Source organism: Sprattus sprattus (assembly GCF_963457725.1).
Source record: "Sprattus sprattus genome assembly, chromosome: 3".
Taxonomy (NCBI): domain Eukaryota; kingdom Metazoa; phylum Chordata; class Actinopteri; order Clupeiformes; family Clupeidae; genus Sprattus; species Sprattus sprattus.
Window position 1 is genome coordinate 33406331 of NC_137922.1, and position 22501 is coordinate 33428831.

Sequence of the window (22501 nt, forward strand, 5' to 3'; positions counted from 1 at the left end):
GTCAATACCAACGATGAACAATATTTAGAAACTGACCCATTTTCAGTTCTTACACCAGTATCACGTGATTAACGAGTACTTAATGTTAATGTACAAACACGTGAATTGAGGTGCTTTCTAAAACCATCAAAATGTTCGTTAGGAGATGTAAGTAGTACTTTGAGTCTGACTGCTCATTCTGTTGCCTAATAGTTCAGATGGAAAGGTTTCACATCTGTTCTGGAATTGTTCCCATACAGTTCATTTTTGGTTAGAAATTTTAGATTGCATCCAAACATTTATCATTGCTGACTTTCCTTTTTGTTTTTATGGTGTTTTCTTTAGTGTGTGTGATTGATGGAAAATTTAGATAATATTTTATAATATATCGTTTGTTTATACTTGCTAAAATACCACATCAATAAATGCAACTTAAATGGTTATAAATCAGTACTTTCTGTTTATAATATATCATATATCTATAATATATAATATCTGCATACCATAAAATACTCAAATAACTTCAAAGCTAAGAGGACTATGCTATTATATACAACATCCGTTACCTCGCAGCATTGAAGATCGAAAAGAAGTGGGCCTGCATAATTCAACATACGCATATTACACGGAAAAGTATATGTAAATAAAACATGAAATGTTGCTACACACACACACACACACACACACACACACACACACACACACACACACACACACACACACACACACACACACACACACACACACAATGAAAAGAGTAAAGAGGTATCCTATATTTCCAGGGGTATCTTGACATATATTAGGCTATATGGTGTTTTTAATATTTTTTATATTCGTTTTTTTTAACTACTCTGACGTCAATTTACTTTTCCCATATCTTGCCGTGTTCCCCTGCCCTCCGCAGCCGCAAGTGTGACTACGCTCCGTGACAGAGTGGGAGTGGGGAGACGGTCCGGTTTGAGAGAGGTCGTGTGCGTGAGTGAGCGTGCCCATGAAAGAGAGAGAATGTGTGCCTGTATGGTGCAATTTAAAGTTAAAAACTACATACATTCTACAAACTGAAACAATCTTGATACAATCAGTATAATAAATGAAAACTAATTAAATTAAATGATTGCAATTCCCGTTTACTTATGCCAGCCGTGCAAGTCCATATAAAACCACTAGAGGTCAGTGTCTTTATAATCATATGCTTGTTATGTGCCAGCACGTCCCCATGATGCTGTCTCTCTGCTCGGTGCCTGTTTACAGTCAACACTAATGTGTGTCGTTAAATGCTACTCAGCTATCAGGGGCGCAATGATTTCCTTTAAACGTGTACCACATACATTCTGGGCATACTCAGAAACACACACGGCTTGCGAAGTTCACTTCTCTGAATGAGACAAAGGTGAGCACTCTTTTCTATATTATTCTGCATTTAACAAGCTGGTAATAGAAGATTCACGACTTGCTAGCGAGCTACCTGGTGTTCTAGCAAACAACTAGCAATAAAGCTAGCTGGCTACCTGACAGGTCTAGAATGTCAAGCATTATGAGAGAAAGCTTGGTTCGTAAGCGTCCAACCAGTTCAATATTTAGGCAAATAAGCATCACACATACTCATGACGACGTTGAGCTCATCAGGCACATACCTTCGCCATTGAAATGTATTTTGTCATGAAATATATTTTTATTGAATTTGTCTCTTAGCTAGCAATTTAGCATTTTCAGATCACGTTTGCGGCTAAATAGGATAGCTATGTAGCATCGTGCTAGTACAGCTGTCCACTGACCTACATGGTCAGCTCTTTTGTTAGCCACTCATCTTGGTTGAGCTTTTATTTTCCCCTGAGATAACCCTATTAGCCAGGCATGTGTCTTGTACATTCATTGCGCTTAAGGTTAACATTAAGTCTTATCTTTAGCTGTTGTGTTGGTTCAGATCTGTGTAATGAGCTAAATATCTGATATCTGACTATGATTAGAGGGACATAAAGCTTAACGTTCATTTACAAAACAGTGACTGAATCGGGAGAATAAACTCTGAAGTCAAGTCCAATTTACACAACAGAAATAACGCTATGTCAGTCAGCCTATCTATTGGATAGGTCCAATTTGTCAAAGAGCATGAGTGCCAATGTACAGTGCCAATTTAGTAGAACGGATCCTGTTCTGGAGGCTAGCATAGGATACGTAAAGGTTACATTGTTATTTTTCTAACTGGTGAACTGGGGTTTATGGTTAGTCTTTGTACAGTTTCATATGGTCAGGAGAAATTTGGTCTAGAATTGTCCGCGTGTCTTTTCAGTGGTCAGTTGGATAACAAGCCACGTTGTTTGTCCTTTCCTCCTTGTGGGGAGCTCTTTGGGTGATAGCCCGTAGCTCGTGTTGAGCTGGGTGTATCAGCAATATAATTTTGTCATCTACCAAGGCGTATCCTCTGATCAACTGACAGCTGATACTGATTATAAACGTTCCTAAGGCCAAGACACCCTGTGGCCCATGAGGGAGAAATTAGATCATTCAGACGGTCCGTTAATGTTCCTCAGAAAGACCCACCTCTTCGTCACAGGAAGCGTGACTGTTCACTGGATGACAACAATAAATATGTCAGAGGAGAAGGTTCCTCTGTTGAATCATCAGGGACAACTTTCTGCAATCCTGAGTTTACGTTTGTGCAATTGCTTGTCTAGTCTTGTTTTCTCACGGGCTTGGTTTTGAAACCATACCAATGAAAGCTTTGGATTTTTTTATCGGCGTTTTTTCTTTTTTTTTTTTTAAATACCAGGGGGACACTTTCTTTGCGGTCGTTGCACTTGTTTCATCAGCAATGGGGATTGCATTGGATCAGAGTACTGCCGTGTTGAGCAATGCATTGCTCAGTGTTTTACACAAATAGGAGCTCTGAGTGAAAGCTGCATCCGTAGGTTAAGTTTACAGCTCCGTGAGAAGTCTCCACAGAGTGTCGATTACAAAGCTTCCATAAGCGTTTTTGGGCACATGCGTTGAACGCACTGTCCTATCGAACTGGCTCATTTGCCAAGGGTAAAAGCTGTCTCCTGTGTTCTGAAGGTAAGTTTATGGTTGGCAGCATTTCTTATTAACATAGGCGTATCCATTTTGTTTTTCTGAACGGTTAAATACGACCTGTATAGGGAAAGTATATTTCTGGCAGCCTAGAAACTCAGGACATATATATATATATATATAAATAGCACATTTCTTACAGAGTCAAAACAATGTAATTAAAAGAAAGTACAAAGTACATTAAATATGAAACAGAGTGATTTAAAAGACAGTCGTATAATTAAAAGATAAATAATATAATTAAAAGAAAGTGCAAATTAGCCTACATAAAGTGCAATGACTGCATACTGGAAATAGCCCTGACTCAAGCACAAATCAGCTCAAGATGTCACTTCCCTGTCAGGAGTGACTAGAGGTTCACTTCCAGAATTAAAGTGCAGTAAGAAAAAAAGTGCAAGTTTTAGAGATTTTGAAATTGCCACATTTAGGGCACATCAGAAAGATTTTATAACTAGAGTAATGTGCTCTGTTCTCTTGGTTCTGAATAAAACCGTAGCAGAAGCAGCAGCAGCAGCATTCTGAATGAGCAGCGGCTGTTAAGTGGTCCTCTTGGGAAGTCCAGTTAAGAGACCATTACAATAGTCCACCCTACTGGAGATAAAAGCATGGATGAGGTTCTTTTGGTCTTTTAAGGAAATCAAATATTCTGGCTATATTTTTAAGACAATATAAGGCTGTTTGTGATTGCTTTGATATGGCTGGTGAGGGTGAAATCTGAGTCGATTAGAACGGCACGATTTTGGTCTCGGTCTTTGGTTTTTAGATTTGTTCAATGTATAGGTTTTTAGATTTGGAGTGTCAAGGTGTGAACTAATACTAATTATCGAATTAGCCCCCATGTCAAATCCATAACTGCCAATGGTGACAAAGTAACTCCGGCCTTCTAAACCAGACCTGAACCAACCAATGAAGGACTGCCCCAGAAAGTCCTACTCAGTTTTCCAACCTGTCCGGCAGTTTTCTATGATCTAAAGTGTCTAATGCAGTAACTGTTTTTAATGACTTTGGAAAAATGCCTGAAAGCAACGAGCCGTTAACTAGCCTATTTGTTTGTTTCAAGTCAGTTGTAAAGAGTTAGAAATGGTTTACAAAAACTCAGACAGCAGTATATCAAGACAACATGCTGATTTAAGAACTGTTTCCTCAAGTTTTTTATCAAGTGTATTAAATTGTATCAATCAAGTTATTTCTAGATGGTCATAGAGACTTTATAGCTTCATTGTTTGACTGTGTTGGGATGCTCTGTCTAATAGGTTTGATTTTTTTTATCCGATTTCTCTGTGGAAAGAAGCTCTGGGGATTTGAAATCTTGCCAACCATGACAAAGAAACGGGCTGTAAGCTTGAACGTTTTGTAAGCTTGTGAACCATGACAGAAATAGGGCTGTAGCTGCCATAGTTGTGGTAACCAAACAGGTTACTATTGCTATGTTCTCAGTGCATCTGGACAAAGAGTGTGTGGTGCCTCTCAGACTAGCTTCAAACGAATTACCCCAATTGACAACCTGCCCGAGTCTGTACTTTAACAATCATAGTTTTGCTACAGCAATGTGATTAAAGCTTTCTCATAGGGACAAATGACTAGACCCTCTAAGCACTAAGCACTTGGATCTGCATAAGATATTTAGCTACTTCTTGGCTCAGAGTTACTCAGATTAGGTAACATCAGATTAGGAAACTGTTTAATTTACTTAGCTGGCCTATATTTATCAAACAACTGCTATCAGTATGTAGAAATGAATAAAAAAGTGTTTGTTTGACTTCCTTCTTTTGGAAGTTCTGGTGTGGCATTGGCTCTTGTTTTCACTCTCACCCTGATCAGACACTCAAGTAATAAAATGACATGGATTACCATACTGTAAGAGTTTATAACTTTCTTCACAGTGCTTTTTGTTAGATGTTATTTAGTGTTAACATAGATATGTAGACCTGAGGCATTAGCATCATGGTACCAGGTGGATTTGCATGTCACACTGTCATTTGGGAAACAACCCGATCCCGATACAGTGCATCTATTGTCCTGACCATTGAACTGCCTGCTTTGTCATCGCCTCTCTCTACCAGTGGAACATCCACAGTAAATAACTGTCCGCACTGTTGTCGTTGTCTGTGTACTCCAGCAGTAAATTATTGTTGACATTGATCACTATTTCTCCCCCCCTCCTCCCCTTTGTAGTCGGAGCGAAGGCGTCATGGCCGGCTCGCAGCCGAGCATCCGCCGATGGACGACGAAGCATGTGGCACGCTGGCTGCGCGAGGAGGGCTTCTGCGACTACGTGGACCTGCTGTGCAACAAGCACCGGCTGGACGGCCTGAGCCTGATGGCGCTGAGCGAGTACGACCTGCGCTCGCCACCGCTGGAGCTGCAGGTGCTGGGCGACATCAAGCGGCTCATGGTGTCGCTGCGGCGCCTGCAGAAGCAGCACGTCGATGTGTTGGAGGAGCTGGGACTCACCTGCGATGGCCACTCCCCGCAGGGCGGCGGCAGCAGCGACTGGCTCTGCAACGGTGACTCTGGGCGCGATTACGAAGGCTCGCCGAGCAACGGAGGCGGTGTGGATTACCAGTACCACCAGTGTCACCAGTACAGCAACGGCAAACACAAGCAGCAGGCACGGCGGCTGGACCCGGAGTACTGGAAGACGATAGTGAGCTCCATGTACGTGATGGTCGTGTTTGGCTTCACCTCCTTCGTCATGGTGATCGTGCACGAGCGGGTGCCTGACATGCGCACCTACCCTCCCCTGCCTGACATCTTCCTGGACAGGTGAGGTTCGCCTGTGATAGAAACACCTACGTTAGAAGTCCGCACTCGTCATTCTGTAGTGTTGATGTGACTCTCAGCTAGTGTAGTTGACAAGGCAAACACGCCTGCTAGTGTGATCTGAAGTAAACTTGCCACACCTTTATTGTATTTTACATAGTCAGCAGCACTGTTGAAAATGTCATGTCATCTTGCGTAATGCAGAATCTCTTCTGTGACCGCAGTGTAATTAGCGGTCTGTGACGCCTATTCTTTTTTTCCCATGATTATTATTGGCTTTGAATGAAGGTCAGGGCTCCATGCTGCATGCCTGTGGTATTTAGCATAATCACTCCTTCTAATGTGATTCTCATTTTCATGTTATGGCTGTCAGTCTCTTCGAACCCTGACCCCATTCATTTAACATGAAGGAAGAAATCATTTGAGTTAAGGCCATAACTGGTGAGTCTGCCATCATGGTTATGTTGATGGCCGATGCACACCAGCTTGTGTAAGATATTTGGGCGGTGATAAGGGTGACGCAGTGATCAAGGTCAGGCTAAACTACTCATAGGAATGGAAAAAACATGTAAATGCACAACATCTGCTCTTAAGAGGATTAAAGGCATCTCTCCCTCCCTCTGTTCCCTCTCTCTCTCTCTTTTTTTTTTGTCTTTCTGTCTCCCCCTCTCTCCCGGTCGGCCTCTTCTCTCTTCCTAGCGTGCCGAGAATCCCGTGGGCCTTTGCCATGGCCGAGGCGTGTGGGGTGATCCTGTGCAACATTTGGCTGTTGGTTCTGCTTCTGCACAGGCACAGGTAGGCCCCTCTAGTAGTGCGGATCATCGCCCCTTTAATCACTGAGCAGATGCTGGGATACGCCTCATCCATAAAGATGAATTCACTGCACGGAAGGCACAGACACGCATACCTGTGCCCCCTACAAGGCTGAAACCCTGACCTTGGAGCCACTAATGACATGCGGTACATACTGATAAGAGGAGGGATTGTTTCCATGGGAGATTAAACGTTGCTGAAAGGTGTATGTGAAGTATGGGCCCAGTCAATGCCTTTCTGGGGCAGGTATGCTTTGTTTTGACTGGTGTTTCAAGGTCTCTGATGTCTTATCCAATACTGTGAAAGCAGCCTCCACTGTATTCACTACACAAACGTAAGAGGCTTACAAAGAAAGGCTATAAAAAGTACGACAAATATAGTTGCTCCAGGGGATATCCCACACATAATTGGCCTGTACTCTATAGTAGTATTGTAGTAGTTTTGAGCCATATTAATAAAGAATGCATGAACTTGATGCTCTTGAAGAGGATGGCCCTGTGTGACGCTTGTCTAATGGCCCTTAATGGAAACTAAGTGCAGGTCTGCCCATCTATCTAGCATCATAGAGCAGTAGTTAAGCGGCAGGTTATAACCTGTTGGTTTGCAGTTGGTTGGCCTATACCTAGAAAGTTTGTATCTGCCGCATCAAGAGTTCATCTACACTTTTTTTTTTTTTTAAAGATTTATTTTTGGCTTTTTATGCCTTTAATTGATAGTACAGCTAAGAGTGGGACAGGAAATGAGTGGGAGAAGAGGTGGGGAGTGGACAGGAGAAATGACATCAGGCCGGATTCGAACCTGTGTCCTCCGTGGGCGTCAAGCCCGAATGTGGTCGAGACTACTGTGTGAGCTACAGTGCCCCCCCATCTACACTTTTAGAGATGGAAAGTGTCACCATCACAGCAGCGACCATTATATCTGCAGCTGAGTTTTGAAAAGAGGTCAGAGACAGCTGATGGCGGTGTTTCTCTTTCTAGGTCTATCCTCCTGCGGCGGCTCTGTAGCCTGATGGGGACAGTGTTCATGCTGCGCTGTGTCACCATGTTTGTCACCTCCCTCTCTGTGCCGGGCCAACATCTCCAGTGCTCAGGAAAGGTAGGCTTTAGGCTATGGTGGACATGCAGACTGCAGTCTTTATTGGGAGACAACAATGGTGAAATGTTAAAAATTGGGTGTGAACGAGCATAGCATTTACAGCATTTGACATTTTTTTTTATTTAAAGGTGAGTTTGAAATAGGACTGAAAATGTTAAATGCACAGTGGCATTCGAAAGAGAGGGGTTGGTCTTGGAGGAAAATATTTAAGACATAGCTTAATAGCGTTTATCCACAATGTCAGTGAGTCCTCAGACTTTGAACCTAGAGCCCAGGTCACATTGAACCCCTTGAGAACTAGTTTCTGTGACCTGATCATAGATCAGTTTGATGTGAATAACTCTGCTGAAGTGTATGGGTTTGAGAGGGTCCAAAAGGATCCTTGACTTGTGTGCTTAGGACACAGCTCTGGTCATTGTGAGGGTAAGGCCGAATCTCGATTCTTCCCCTTGCCCCTTTTGCTTTGTCTTTGTCTTTGTCTTAACCCTAGCACTTGCAAGTGTAAGGGCCAAGGGCTGAAAACTTTCCCCTATGAAATGAGACGCCACTCGGTTTCGGGTACGTCGTGCGTGATTGTATGAGCTATGAAACTAGCGATTTAAAAAAGTTTCAATGAAGGACATGGTTGCAAATATATATGTATACAACTGTGTAGAGCACGAAACAAGACTTTCGTAATTTTTAAATTAATTATAAGCCAAAAATACTTACATGTAGTGTATGTAGCATCTAGCTAGAAAGCTACCATATAACCCAATGAAGTGGTGGCATACGCGCTAATTGTAACCTAAAACTACCGTTTGAAAGCTTCAGTTAAGACCTACAATACTATGCATCGTTCGTGTAGCACATTTCAGATCAAACCGAGTCATTATAAACATATAAAAAGTTGTGTAGATAGCTTTATTCATGTAAAATATTCCTCGCTTCAAGCAGCCATGTTTTTTTTTAAATTCCCGAGCTGGTTTCGCTGTGTGCTCTGGGATAGCCCTTGGAGGAGCAAGTAAGCTCTCCGATGATCTTAAAAACAAGGGCCATACAGCCCTCAATCTTACCCCATAATCTTGATCAAATTGGGTATTGAGACACCACTAGCTCTCACATGAACGCGCAACTTCAAGGGTAAGGGGGAAGATAAGGGGTAAGGGGAAGTATTGAGATTGGGCCTTAGCCTCTACTTGGGTCTGTGCCCAGAACATTTCCCCGTCTGGTTTTTCAGGGACTACTGGTATTTTGATCAAATACCAATGTTTAACGTGGAACATGCGAATTGTTGAGATGTCGCACAGACGTTGAGGCACATTGTTATGCCGCCCTGAATAAATGATGCCTTCTATAATAGCTCCCTGTACCCATCTTCCTATTAACATAGCTTCTGGATGATTATGGTGTGGTTGTATATTGGTAACTAAAAAGGACTCAGTGGCTTTTATTCACAAGGGAAAAGAAAAACATTTACATATCGGCCATTTCCCACACCCTCTATGCGTGGTCTGTGGACTCATGTTTCTTTTTTCTTTTTCTTTCGTTTTTGTTTTTCCTCAGATGTATGGTGACATGTGGGCCAAGCTGCAGCGTGCCATAGCCATCTGGAGTGGGTTTGGAATGTCCCTCACAGGGGTCCACACATGCGGAGACTACATGTTCAGTGGCCACACGGTGGTTATCACCATGCTCAACTTCTTTGTCACTGAATGTGAGTGGGTTACGTCTTTTGAGCAGTTGTTGAGTTTTAGGAGATTATGTAAAGTCTTCTTATCAAGACTTGTGAACACTTTGTCTACTTCCAGAGTGGCCTAGAAACATCTGGTGCAGAAATATTAAGCATGCTAATAACGCTAACAAGTTATAATGATCATATGTCCAAAATGAGCATGTTAGACGTGTTACAAAAACTAAGTTTTCTTCAAAAATCATTGAGGCCTTCAGTATTATCCTGTGTACCTAATGGTACGCAAAATGTGAGTTTGGACTCTTTGATGCCTCAGACCATGAATTTTTGATGTTGCCATAAATGTAACATTATGCTAATTTGTGCTCCGAGTCCTGCATTACTCGTTAGACCAGAAATACGTGATCTCGTTGTTCCAAAAGGAGTGTATGCAGAGTAAGCAAAACATCCGTATTAACTTGATTTGGCGGAGCTATCACTTGCAGAACTGATACTGTCGCGAAGGGCTATACTTAAATGTTGTTTGGCCAAGCATATTGTGTACAGACTGTGTTCCACTGGGGATGGTTGAGCCACAGTCGATGCTTGATTAATGCTTTTGTCCGGTTTCCCAACAGACACTCCTAGGAACTGGAATTTCCTCCACACCCTCTCCTGGGTCCTCAACCTGTTTGGCATCTTCTTCATCCTGGCCGCGCACGAGCACTACTCCATCGATGTCTTCATCGCCTTCTACATCACTACCAGACTCTTCCTGTACTACCACACGCTGGCCAACACGCGCGCTTACCAGCAGAGCCGCCGCGCCCGCATCTGGTTCCCCATGTTCTCCTTCTTCGAGTGCAACGTCAACGGGCCTGTGCCCAACGAGTACTGCTGGCCCTTCTCCAAGCCCACATGCATGAGGAGATTAATCGGGTAAAGTTCGGCAGTGCGGCTCCCTCTGGTACAGAAGCTGCTGGAAGGGAGAGAGAGAGAGAGAGAGAGAGAGAGAGAGAGAGAGACTTCAGAAGGGCACATGCTGAGATTGAGGTGTCATGTCAGTGTCTCGAGCTGCCAGATTGTGAACAAGATCTTTCTTTTGTATTTTCTTTTGTTTTTGGGAGGAGAGTTGCTTAATGTTTTAATTTTTTTCTCTCAGTAATTATTATTTGTCTTGGCACATAGCCTAACCCTGCCATATTTCCTCCTGTGGTCTGCTTGGTGGCTCAGCAGTTGGAGTGGTTACCCCGCTGTGGTGGACCTGGTAAAAGGGATTAAACAAAATCTGTCGGCTCCTCCGCAAACTTGAAAAACAGAGTCTCACAAGTGTTTTAGGAAAAAAAAAAGAGAAAAAGCCACATCCTTTAAACCAAGTACAACACAAACAGGAAAAACACAGAACCTAATTTGCCATTAGACAGATGGAAAATGACGCAATCATGAATGAAGAAAAGCCTTAGGATATTAAACATAAAACAGGGTTTCCATTGAGAGACTGTTTATGAAAACAGACTTGTCAAGCCATCATGCATGGCCATTTTATTGTGTCAACATATGTTCAGTAAACCAGAGAACAGTATTACATGTACAGAAATAAATGGAAAGTTTTGTGTTACAAGAATTCATAAGATATGGTACCTTTTTTTTAATTATGATGCATTCCGTCAAACCCTGTCATAACATTGTGTTGACTAGATACATTAATTTGGAACTCGGATGAAACAGTATTGACTTGTCATTTACTGACCTTGTGACTAATGTTTCCATTAACAGAAATATTTCATTTATAAGCTGAAGTAGATTGTGCTTCTTATTTGCCAACAGTTTAAACTTGCGCACAGAGCTTTTGCATTCCTTAACAAACTCCTGATACTATATGAGAAGTCATTGACTGCTTCTGCTAAAAAAAAATTAAAGAAGTATGTTGTAAAGGTGTTTTTTTTTTTTTTTTTTTTAATGGCTGCTGTGTTTGTGAAGCAGAATGTCAGATTCCTTTATACTTGTGCTGTTGTCGTTTTGCCTTGCTGTTGCTGTCAGAATCACGTTTTGTTAGAAAAGGATCTGGACTCTGTACCAATGATCAAGCCTATTGACGCCAAAATATGGAGAGAACACGGTGAACATATTTGTCTTAATGATCATCCTGTTTGCCAATTTTGTTCGGATGTTGTATACTGTGTACAAAAAGGTTTATTGGGTAATGTTTTTGAGGGTTTTAGTTTTTTTGCCGTTGTATTTGCTGCATTGTAATGTCACGTGTAAAAGGTATGGGTTGGTGTACCTTTTTTGTTTACAATTAACAGGTGCAATATGCAGTATGACGAGAACCACGTGTCCCTGTGAAAAATGAAAAATGAAAATACTGCAGCAATGTTGGTCCTTCCTAGACTCTTTTAAACTGTTTGTCTTAATTTATTGATGTGTATGTCAAAGGATAAAGGGTATTGTTTTCTACATTAAAACATTAATTCTGAAGGTACCAACTAACACTGGAATCGCTGCAAAAGTAAATGGAGCAGTTCCCATGCAGAAATGGGCACATAACACTTTATAACACTGTAAATTATGGCTACTTTGTTAAACCAACCTACACAACAAAATGTCAACCTGTTACAGGTGTAGCCATATATGTCCTGCGTAAGGACTTGTTAAAATACCATGGCTGTATTTAATTAATTTTGTTAATGACAAATGGCAGTTGTTTTGAAATGGTTTTGATCAACCTTATCATGTGAGGATTCAGCAATAATTTGTTTAAACCCAGCTAGTTCTTAGTTTGTTAAATAGGCCTGTTGAATACTTTCTGTTAATTAAAACCGTCTGACACTATTAAAACAGTTTACAATTGATACTGTGCGTGCTTGCAGGTGCAATTTTGTCCACTGTTGTCACTAGGCCTGGCCAAAATCCCCTTCACCAAGCCGCAACTCAGATGACACGTGCATATTTAACTGTCATTCTGCATGACGGTGCGCTGGATTACTGCAGATTCTGGCAATCGGCTCAGGACCGTCCTAACGTGATATTTTTGGGTGTCTTCCAGTGGACGTGTTTTCTACATAATGCATTTCAGTGCAGCGAACTGCAGTCCAGTGATTCCTTAGCAGCGAAGAAAACAATCACTGACTTGTTAAGGACAGCCGGCTTAGTGTGACTCCTGGCAACAGTTTAACAACCTCATGAGGCTTAAGTGGTGACTTCAAGGTCTTTCCGTGTTGCACTTATATTGAGCAGCTAATTGCGTACGTGTGAAAGATTATTTCGCAAGCAACCCATTAATGTAGTTTATCTGCTAGACTAGACATCCCCTGACCGAAAAGTCCAGTCTGATTGGCATCTATATCGAAAGTATTCTTAGATTTTACTCCTATGCTAGTTATAACTAGCGAGCTGATAAATCGTGATTATAAATAGATGATTATTGATTATAATTGCTAGCGCTCCTAACGATTTATAACGCATAATAATTATGACGTTTTTCGATAACTTCGGTAGCTTAACTTTAACAGCTATTACAACTGATGGGGCACTAACCATAGACATATGTATATCTCTATGGCACAAACTCATCATATCCAGCCAATATTTACAGTATGGTTACCTTGACGATGATTTTTCACAGATGCCTTTAGCAAATGCCGGGAGGGGGGCAGTTAAACCTTTGTGAAAGTACTACAAATGCATTCATTTGTAAAATATGAATTTCAGAAGAATGGAAAGTAAGTTTGTACACTAGGGCATAACACCACTGTTTGTACAAATTTGCACCATCTGCAAATGTTAGGGGACATTTCAGTTAGGCTTATTAAGGACAGCTATAAGTCAAGGGTCCTAAAAATGCTATGAGCATTCGCCTTGCTGTTGCGGTGTCTCCTTCACATCGCCCTCCAGCTGGAGTGAAGTACTGTGGCACTGCAGCCTCAGTAACAGCCGGAAAAGTAATACCCTTGTGTCGTTAGCTGTTCATCTGTTCCGGTAAGGCACCTATCTCTAAAATGTTATATGAGACAAATTGTAAACGATTGCTCGAATCGACCTTTGTATGGCAATGTAGCCAGCTTGATTGTACAACTAGTGAAATACTACCAGAACATGGCGTGCCCTCCTGAGTTGTTGGGTAGGTAACGTTAGCTATTATAGCTAGCTAGTGTTACCGAACTAGCCAGCAGTCCCGCAGCTGCTTGGTAGGAGCCGCACCAGTTTCGGAATGCGATACCTGAGCTAGTAATGCTATCTCACTAACTAGCTGGATGTCTATCCGTCTCAACCATTGCACAATATACATTAGCTTTAACGTAGCATAACGAACGACAGGACGCTTCCGTGCCGGCAACCAAATGTCGTGACTTTTACGCCCAACTAGCCTTAGCATTTTAGCCATGTAGCCAAGTTGTTGATGTCAAACTGCAAAGGAATGATGGCAAAGGTGTTTGACCTCTCTTCCATTAGTATGCTGGCGTGATAATCGGTAATAGGGTGGTGGCTAGCTAGCTAGGTATCGATAGCTAGCCAGCAATAAGGAGTCCAAGCGAAAAGACTAGCTGAAACAATAATTAATGTTGGGTAAAAACTAACGTCAGACTTGTTAGAGACATGCGAATACAGCGGTGCCATTAACGACAGTTAATGATTTATGTAAACCTGAACGTTTTGCTTTCGATTCAGCGTTACAGACCAGGGTTACCAGTTCTGCTGTCAGTTCAGTGTTAGCTAATTGGTTGCGTGCAGGGTCAAGCAAACTCGAGGCAAGTTAACCAACTTAGCAGGGACACTTTGATATGCTTAACCCTTTAAAATAGAGTTCACGTTAGCTTGTCCACTGGAAAATAAAGCCTCGCGTGTAGTCAGCTGTACCTGTCCTTGGGGTCTTAGCAGACAACCTGGACGCAGACGTGACACCTCTAGCGTCAGCTAAAGTTGAGGCGCTGAGTGGATCTGGTCAATTTATTTTGTCGTACATTTTCATTGGTTGAATCTTTGACCGTGATTTTGCTGTTACGTTTGTTGTTTGCATCACTTTTTAAACGTCAGTGATTTACTACTGGATCGATCATTTAAATTATAGTATCTGGCATTTACAGTATTTGTGTTAAATCCAGCACAAATGCTTTGTCAGATGACTATGTTGGTAACTGACTTTTTGGTAACTGAACCAAGATGGTGTTGTCGGCCTTCTTGGCAAGTAAAAGCACTTAAGGATGATGTGGTGTTAAGTGTGTAATTGTATTTTGAGCTCAATTGTATGTACTGGGAAGCTGTTTGCTCATATTCAGCTTTCTATTGCAGGACAAAATGGCTGTTCCTCCCTCATATGGTGATCTGGGCAAATCTGCCAAGGATATCTTCAATAAAGGATATGGTATGCCTTTGAAATAGTCTTTGTGTTTTTAAAAGTCACAGTAAATGTTTCATAGACAGCAAAATGTCAGAGTAAAGACCAACGGGGGCCCTCACTTAAACCAATTATATAACTAGCCTGTGTGTGTTTTGGGCATTTGACCTCTGATTGGTGAATGGGTGGGTGGAGATGGCATGGCTTTTTTTGTGCAGTAGTTTTTCATAGCTAAGAACGTTGCATTCTCACTACTAATGTAGTAACTGCCCATTATAAGGACGGAGTTCACACAGGCAAATGTTGGCAAGTTGTATATTGAGGTGTGTATGTTCGTATACATTCAATAATATCACCATTGGTTATATGTGGGTGTAGAATTGTTGATTTAGGCATGTAAAGTAGATGTTATCTGGTGCGGTATGTTGTCTTTTGAAGATGTGTGTACTCTTTATTGCACCATAAAGATGATTGCCCCTTTTGTCCCCCAGGGTTTGGCATAGTCAAGCTTGATGTGAAGACCAAGTCTGCAAATGGAGTGGTATGTTGGTGATCCAGTCATGTTTAGTTGTTTATCCAGATAAGTGGACAAAATGTATGAGTTCTGTGTTGAAATTCAGAATTGTGGTCTACAAGAGGAAGAGATATGGATATGAATGTATTTATCGATATCTATAAATCATCTTCATGTATGCATCCCTCAGGAATTCAAAACCGCTGGTTCATCGAACACTGACACCAGCAAAGTCAATGGTAACCTGGAGACCAAGTACAAGTGGTCCGAATATGGCCTGACCTTTACCGAGAAGTGGAACACAGACAACACTTTGGGAACAGAGATCACCGTTGAAGACCAGGTATAGTGAGGCAGCCCTCAAAATGGTTTTACATTGTGTTTTTTAACAACAAAAATTGTGTGTCTTGAATTGTGGGATATTCACTGCACTTTTTTTCTTATTTTTAATTTTTATATAGATTACTAAAGGACTCAAACTTACCTTTGATACAACTTTCTCACCAAATACTGGGTAAGACTCATGTTGGCTGATTGACATTCATCAGACAGTTTCTTGCATAGAAATATTCACTGAGCCTAAGCACTGTGAAAATGTTTAAATCACAAATACATTTGTGTGGCTGTCTAGCACCCACATGTAAACTAGTAGATTTGTCGGGGTCTGATGTATACCTAGGCAGATCACAATTAAAACCGAGTAAAATGTCATATGTGCGTAAGAGTTAGTTACCCCTTATCCTGACATTTAAAAGGAAGTGTGAAGTTTTTGACCCCTTGTATCTAATTTTGGATATGTCAGAAAGAAAAGCGGAAAGGTCAAGACCGCCTACAAACGTGAGTTCGTCAATGTCGGCTGTGATGTAGACTTCGACTTTGCCGGACCTACCATCCATGGAGCCGGTGTGGTAGGCTATGAGGGATGGCTCGCTGGGTACCAGATGAGCTTTGACACGGCCAAGTCCAAAATGACCCAGAACAACTTCGCCATCGGCTACAAGACTGGTGACTTCCAGCTGCACACCAATGTGTAAGCCCACAACCCATTAAAGGTCACTAGGTTAACTTGCATGTTTACTCTAGTGTCAGTTTGAAAGCTGACTTGCTATGCTTCGATGTTGCTCGGTAGGAATGATGGAGCTGAATTCGGTGGCTCCATCTACCAGAAAGTGAGTGACAAGCTGGAGACAGCTGTCAATCTGGCCTGGACTGCAGGAAACAACAGCACACGCTTTGGCATCGGGGCCAAGTACCAGCTGGACTCCAGTGCCTCTCTTAGTGTGAGTAGCTTTCTGCAGTTTACATTGAATCCCTTTTTATAGCTAGTACAGGCACAGTGATCTCCTTGTATATGTGTGACTATAATTTGGGTTTGTGTATGTGTTGCTTTGCAGGCTAAGGTGAATAACGCAAGCCTGGTTGGTGTTGGCTACACCCAGACACTCAGGCCAGGTATTGGACACTCCCCATTCATTTACATTTAGTCATTTAGCATTCATCTCCTGTATGCCTTTGTAATAGTAAGTTATTAATTTTCAGTGGTTGTATCCCACTAACATTACATGTGCTGTGTTCCAGGTGTGAAGCTCACCTTGTCTGCCCTGATGGATGGGAAGAACATCAACGCTGGTGGTCACAAGCTGGGCCTGGGGCTGGAGTTGGAAGCATAACCGGCTGCCTGCCACTGAAAAAGGAATTATGGGAAGAATTTGGCCTTATGTATTTCTGGCTTAACCAGCAGGGGTTCTCAAAGGGAAGAAAAAAAAATGAAGCTATATGATATTCACACCTTCCGTACCACAGTGATATGATGGATACCTGACAGCTACAGTCCACACCTCATTGAGTTATTCTTTTTTTTTTTTTTCCTGAAATCTTCCATCATGTTCACTCCTGTTATTTATGTGCTGTATCGTCCACCTCACTTCCACACTGAGTTGCCATGACAATGAAATACATCTTCTAAAAGACAAAAATGTGGACATGTTCTGCATATTTGGTTCTATTTGTTTTTTTGTTTTGGTTCAGCGGGTTCATTCGGGGTCTGAAAGAGAATGGCCCCTTGATCTTATTTGAGTGTGTCGTAACGTAAATGTTCTCTGAATGTAGAATAAAAAACCTCAGCTGCTCTGCACTCTTCAAAACACCTTACTTTTCAGATTATGCTGTTCCCCAAAAAATGGCATTTGCACAAGTTAGCATTTTTTTTTTGCTGGTCCTTAAGACTGGCTCTTAATGTAGATGCTATAGGACTTCAATACACAAGCCATACAGTCTTGTCAGGCTGGGTTTGAATTTATTTATTTGTTTTTAAGTAGAGGTAGCTTTGGTCAGATCCTCATCTTCAGTTGGAAACCGAAATGAAGTCATGATTAATGCCAAAATGGATTTGTCTCAGTGTGATCAATGAGAGCTATCCAAATTGAATAACTGAGCAAATCCACCACCCCATTCCTCTCTGCCCTCCCTCTCCCTTCATTCACTGCAGTGTAAATGGCAGACAAGGACATTGCTTGGAAACCATGCAATCCCCCCTTGTGTGTGTCCACCTTTACAATAAAGTCTTTCAACTTGATACTTGGTGCGCATGCTGTGATGTGCAAATTGTTGTATGCCACTGAATGGATAGATTTAGTAGAAACTGAAAGGCATCATTTACCCTGCTGGGTTGCAGAACATAAGGAACAACTTGACACATCGTGTTTCCTTGGAATATTGTATTGGGGAAGGGGTTTCAGTCATTTCTGTGTAAAAACACTAGTAACAGAACCCATGACGTCCTGTACAATTCATAATAAACTCAGTTGGACCCTGCAATAATTGGCACAATAGAAACCCTCATAAACCTTGCACATCAGAACTCTCACTATAAACCATATTACAAAAACACAACTGTCTGACTGCCCATGGACATGGCAGTGTCTTCTTGCCCTTTCTAAAAGGGCTTACAGCTTGAAGGCCAGAGTTAGTCCATCTCCCACTGTGAGCAAGCTGACGTTGATCCGCACATCCCTGTGGAGCTTCTTGTTCAGCTTGTCGATGCACTTGGTGTCCAGGTCATCCTCTGCGGGGTTGACGACCTTACCGCTCCACAGCGTCTTTTGAAAGGAAGCACGCACACCAAACGAGTCATCAATCTCCACAGAGATGGAACATGACAAGGTCATAGCAGAGGGTCGAGAGGAGGTAAGAATATGAACACTAAACAGAGAAGGGTACCTTACCTTAATCACCAGCTGGATGTTCAAAACTAGAGAACTGGCAGCGTTTTCAATAACAGGTTCATAAGCTAACTCAAGAGGATGATCATAGCCATAATGGGTTTTTTCTGATACACGCAACTCACGTTATCAATTGCTATGATGCCCCCTTTCCTCAGAAGCTGGAGAGATTTCTCGTAGTAGTTGTCATAGTTGGCCTTATCTGCGTCAATAAAGATGAAGTCATACGTCTCTCCTTCTCCAGCTGCTAGAAGGTCATCTATGTAGAGGAAGAGATTGTATGTAATAGTAAGTGGCTATTTTAGTTTTGTCATTGGTTTGATAGTATAATTTTGATACTAACTGATTTAAGTCTGCATTACCAAGGGTTTTCAAAGCAGGTTGTAAGCGCAGGTCCACTTTCTGTTCAACTCCAGCCTGGAGGTGGGTTACAGGAGAGAACAAGTATTAGTCTAATACAATCAGTGATGCACTTCAGGAAATGTGGTTAGTGACACAAGCAAGATGGACTGGCAAACATGGTTAGCAAACATACATTTAGAATGTGTAAATGGTGGAATGATCAAAGCCCAAGAAATGTAAAGAAAGACAGACATCAATGTGACTTTGTGGATCTTCTTCCATAATCGTATTACTCCCTTTCTTTTAGCTGCCATTTAAAATGCTTGATCTAAGTATAATTTGAGAATTGAATACTGATTTGATTTCCTTGGCACGACAAAAGCCTGTTTGTTATCTATGGCATACAGCACTAAAACAATCTTCCAATGAAATATTAATGACTACGTAAGTTTGAAACACCAACCATGAAGGCAGCAATAAGCACACCAGATGCATTTGTTTGTTTAAGTGAATGGTACTTGATTTTAACTGAGAAGAAACTAGCAGTGTCACAGCACTTTCAATAATGTCCTTATGATTTCCTGATACCCTTCATTCCATTCCATTCTCAACACTGGCACGGAGGTGTGAAGTGGTATGGATTTATCACACCATGCTTTCTAGTGTGTTACATGCTTTTGCTTTTGAACAGAGCCATGTAGCCTATGCAATAAATCCATTAGGTTCAGCAAGCAAATTAATGGTTAACCTGAAAAGAAACAAATAGGAGTGACTCAGTTTGCCCCATGATACTTTTATCTTTAACCTCCAGGCAACAAATGCCAATGTTTCAGATTAGAGATCAAAAGCACACTTGATTGTTTCCGAACGAAACTTCAAGAATATTGATGGCAATTCCATGTTCATGCATAACTCATGCTTCCTTAACTTTAGCAGTTACCTGTGATTAAGCATTCCACTGCAAAGCAAACACAGCAAGAGGAACACTGTAACTTGAGTTTGTAGAGACTTTCACAAGCAATTATTATTATAATCCGACAAGCTTTCCATTCACACATTATATAGGGGCCAACTACATCCTAGCTCCTAATTATGTCACAACAAATATATCTTATATAAATGACAATTCACTGTGAACTGCTTTAGTTCTTTCACAACAGCTACTGTTTCATATCATAGGTGTGGTGCAGCATTTCATCCGGGTTGGTTCTAAAAATATAATTGTGTAAATACAAAATTGATAAAATGTAAATGATTCCCTTGACAGGTTAAGAGTATCTTGTCCATATCAGTTCTGACTGATCCTCACCTCCTTCCAGAAGGGCTTGCCAACGTTGGTAAATTCCTCACTGACATCACAGGCAACCAGTCGGCCGTCGTCAGGTAGGGCAAGGGCAATGCTCAGGGCATTGTACCCAGTGTACACACCTGTGAAACAAGAAAGCACACACACAAGCACACCCACACACACCACAATATTATATGACTTGCAATCTGTTTTATTTTATGGCCTGATCTGCCACATTATCATATAAACTCGTATAATCACATACAATCAATGACATTGCACAGGTGCTGGCAAAATGAATAATTGCTCATTGTAATGTTGTGTTTTAAATGTGAATGACATAACCTAACATAATTTCCAAACGGGGAAATATTACTTTGGAAATATATACGCTACTCACCAATCTCAATGGCTTTTTTAGCTTTTATTAGCCTTGCCAGGTTCGCCATTAACTGTGACTGCTCGCAAGCCACCATGATGTAGTTTAAGGAGTGTTCCATCGTTCTCTGCAATGAACATCATAAAAAGGAAAAGTTTAACAACGTGTGTTATAAGTATCTCTACATTCATCTTCATGCAGTCAGAAAGTTTTGAAATCCCATGGATTTGTCAGATAGACAGGCCTAAGTCAATGTGTGTTTTACCATTCTCAGCTTTTTCAGGACAGGGTGCTCCCTCAGGGAATTATTGAGCACATATTGCATCAACGGGTTGTCTTTTGCACCACTGTGGCTCTTGAAAATATCCATACTGGTTAATTTTGATCTTCTTTTGCCTGTAATAAAAGAATATGGGTTATTAACATGCATTAATCTGGTGGTCAGTGACGAATGAGAATGTCCGCATTATTTGCTTAAGGTAAAGATAAATGGCTCATTAGCTAAGCTTTGAGTTGAGGTTGACATGAGAACAGAAACACAAAAATGCAGGCTAACTGACCCTTACCTATGTAATAACCCGCAACAAAGACAACTCCGAGTGCTGCAGAGCCAATCAAGGCTTCTTTATTGACATTCTGAAGCGACATTGTTACCGGTTAGCAGTCATACACCAAGGACTATCCCATATAGTCGTTACCTACTTCATCTGAAGTTTGTTTCCTACTTCGTTACCGTCCACCTGAAGTGGCTGTAACCATTTTTAGTTTAGATCTCAATGAGAGAGAACGACGATCCTCATTAGGGCGCGTATATTAGAACGCTAGTGGTAAAAGCCTGAGAGCGTCAGAGATACGTTACTTTTTGTCACATGATAGCTCATGCGCTCCAGCAACTTTGGCTTTACAACCCCGTGATTTGGATATAGCGGTCTCAAAACCAGAAAACGTATTGGCCTTCTCTAACCCTTGTTCCCTTTGTATTCCTTTTAAAACGAAACGCCATCATTCATCTAATTGTAGTAGCCTGGGTGAACAATCCGGTGCAAGCAAACCACCTGTTCACGCCCATATGTAGGCTACTGATTTCTACTAATCTAACTAATGTCACCACCGTAACAGTTTGGATCTTTATTATCAGCATCTGAGAAGATTAAGAATCATCTGAAGATTTTTAAACTAGTAACTCCCTCGACATCATTATATTGCATTATATCCTTACATACAATTGGATGTTTGTTAATTTGCGCTTCCGCATTCATTTAGGACCATATGAAATGCAGAGGTTCCACGTTAGTCTTACCTACGTTGCAGATGCTGTATTATAAGGTCATGCACTCACCTAAATCCACTTTGTGATCCTCCAGACGCTGGACCGTTAGCCTGCCTATGCGAAGTGAGGAGTGCAGGATTCCAGTTAAAATGGCTCCTAGATGGGAGGTGGAGCAGACAAATTTAACGCATGACTAACCAACAGTGCCAGACCTCGGTTTGCCCTAAGGCACATTTTGAAATTTTATTGGCCTGAACAATTTACATTAGATCTCGGGCTCATGGAAATGGACCCCAAAGAAAAGATGAACTGATTCATGAATACAAAAAAAAGACAAATATTTAATATGAAAAGAAACTACTTCCAAACTAGTTTAGTCTATACAATTTGCAGTGTATGGATATATGCACGAGAAAACACGCACAGATTTGACACTTTGCTTTACAGTTTACTAGACCTTAGATTGTAACATGTTGTTTTACTAACTGTTAACTCTTCAATTACGGAACTGAAGTTCAAGTTCTAGGAGCAAATAACTTTCAAAGCACTACCAAGACGCTCTTGATGCAAGGTAGAATGCTTCACATCTTTGATTCTCTTTAACTGCGAAAATTAGCGTTCTCCTGAGCAATTGGTGGTCATAAGTAGCCTATAGGCTACTATTAGGCTAGTCGGAGTGCCAACGTTTGATAAAATTCCCGCCATGACCGAACGGTCGAGGTTATTAAGTTGTTTATTAAATGGCATTTTTCTCTCCTTTCATTTTGTAAATGAAAATAAAT

The 22501-nt window shown here is 41.4% G+C and overlaps 3 protein-coding genes across 4 annotated transcripts; 2 read left to right on the forward strand and 1 right to left on the reverse strand.

The window, feature by feature from the left end:
• Positions 1 to 1229: 1229 nt before the first annotated feature.
• samd8 (sterile alpha motif domain containing 8) lies at positions 1230 to 12157 on the forward strand. 2 transcript variants are annotated; one of them, XM_080834035.1, is made up of 6 exons: positions 1230 to 1369; positions 5224 to 5814; positions 6511 to 6606; positions 7602 to 7719; positions 9265 to 9415; positions 10009 to 12157. In XM_080834035.1, exons 1-6 carry the CDS (start codon positions 1359 to 1361, stop codon positions 10311 to 10313), a joined length of 1272 nt encoding a protein of 423 aa, XP_080690161.1. In that variant the 5' UTR covers positions 1230 to 1358; the 3' UTR covers positions 10314 to 12157. The 2 variants fall into 2 exon arrangements, with proteins under 2 accessions (XP_080690161.1, XP_080690162.1); XM_080834036.1 differs by lacking the exon at positions 1230 to 1369 and adding an exon at positions 2895 to 3033.
• Positions 12158 to 13209: 1052 nt separating this feature from the next.
• LOC308363197 (non-selective voltage-gated ion channel VDAC2) lies at positions 13210 to 17348 on the forward strand. Its single transcript, XM_080835987.1, has 9 exons — positions 13210 to 13348; positions 14660 to 14732; positions 15197 to 15246; positions 15410 to 15562; positions 15681 to 15733; positions 16022 to 16249; positions 16349 to 16499; positions 16614 to 16671; positions 16798 to 17348. Exons 2-9 carry the CDS (start codon positions 14666 to 14668, stop codon positions 16887 to 16889), a joined length of 852 nt encoding a protein of 283 aa, XP_080692113.1. The 5' UTR covers positions 13210 to 13348; positions 14660 to 14665; the 3' UTR covers positions 16890 to 17348.
• LOC308363198 (catechol O-methyltransferase domain-containing protein 1-like) lies at positions 17067 to 21824 on the reverse strand. The gene is made up of 7 exons (XM_080835988.1): positions 21789 to 21824; positions 20715 to 20845; positions 20471 to 20576; positions 20092 to 20210; positions 18803 to 18857; positions 18566 to 18699; positions 17067 to 18317 (listed from the first exon to the last, which is right to left on the reverse strand). Exons 2-7 carry the CDS (start codon positions 20817 to 20819, stop codon positions 18165 to 18167), a joined length of 672 nt encoding a protein of 223 aa, XP_080692114.1. The 5' UTR covers positions 20820 to 20845; positions 21789 to 21824; the 3' UTR covers positions 17067 to 18164.
• Between the last annotated feature and the right edge of the window lie 677 nt (positions 21825 to 22501).

What these genes read in the sequence shown, in the direction of transcription:
- samd8 (XM_080834035.1), top strand. An exon ending in ATCTCCAGTGCTCAGGAAAG is followed by an intron (nt 7,720 to 9,264) that starts GTAGGCTTTAGG and finishes GTTTTTCCTCAG; the next exon opens with ATGTATGGTGACATGTGGGC. An exon ending in CAACTTCTTTGTCACTGAAT is followed by an intron (nt 9,416 to 10,008) that starts GTGAGTGGGTTA and finishes GTTTCCCAACAG; the next exon opens with ACACTCCTAGGAACTGGAAT.
- LOC308363197 (XM_080835987.1), top strand. Translation starts at nt 14,666, where the DNA reads ATGGCTGTTCCTCCCTCATATGGTGATCTGGGCAAATCTGCCAAGGAT. An exon ending in CCAAGTCTGCAAATGGAGTG is followed by an intron (nt 15,247 to 15,409) that starts GTATGTTGGTGA and finishes TGCATCCCTCAG; the next exon opens with GAATTCAAAACCGCTGGTTC. An exon ending in ACTCCAGTGCCTCTCTTAGT is followed by an intron (nt 16,500 to 16,613) that starts GTGAGTAGCTTT and finishes GTTGCTTTGCAG; the next exon opens with GCTAAGGTGAATAACGCAAG.
- LOC308363198 (XM_080835988.1), bottom strand. Translation starts at nt 20,819, where the DNA reads ATGGATATTTTCAAGAGCCACAGTGGTGCAAAAGACAACCCGTTGATG. An exon ending in TAAAAAAGCCATTGAGATTG is followed by an intron (nt 20,211 to 20,470) that starts GTGAGTAGCGTA and finishes CTTGTTTCACAG; the next exon opens with GTGTGTACACTGGGTACAAT. An exon ending in GCAAGCCCTTCTGGAAGGAG is followed by an intron (nt 18,858 to 20,091) that starts GTGAGGATCAGT and finishes ACCCACCTCCAG; the next exon opens with GCTGGAGTTGAACAGAAAGT.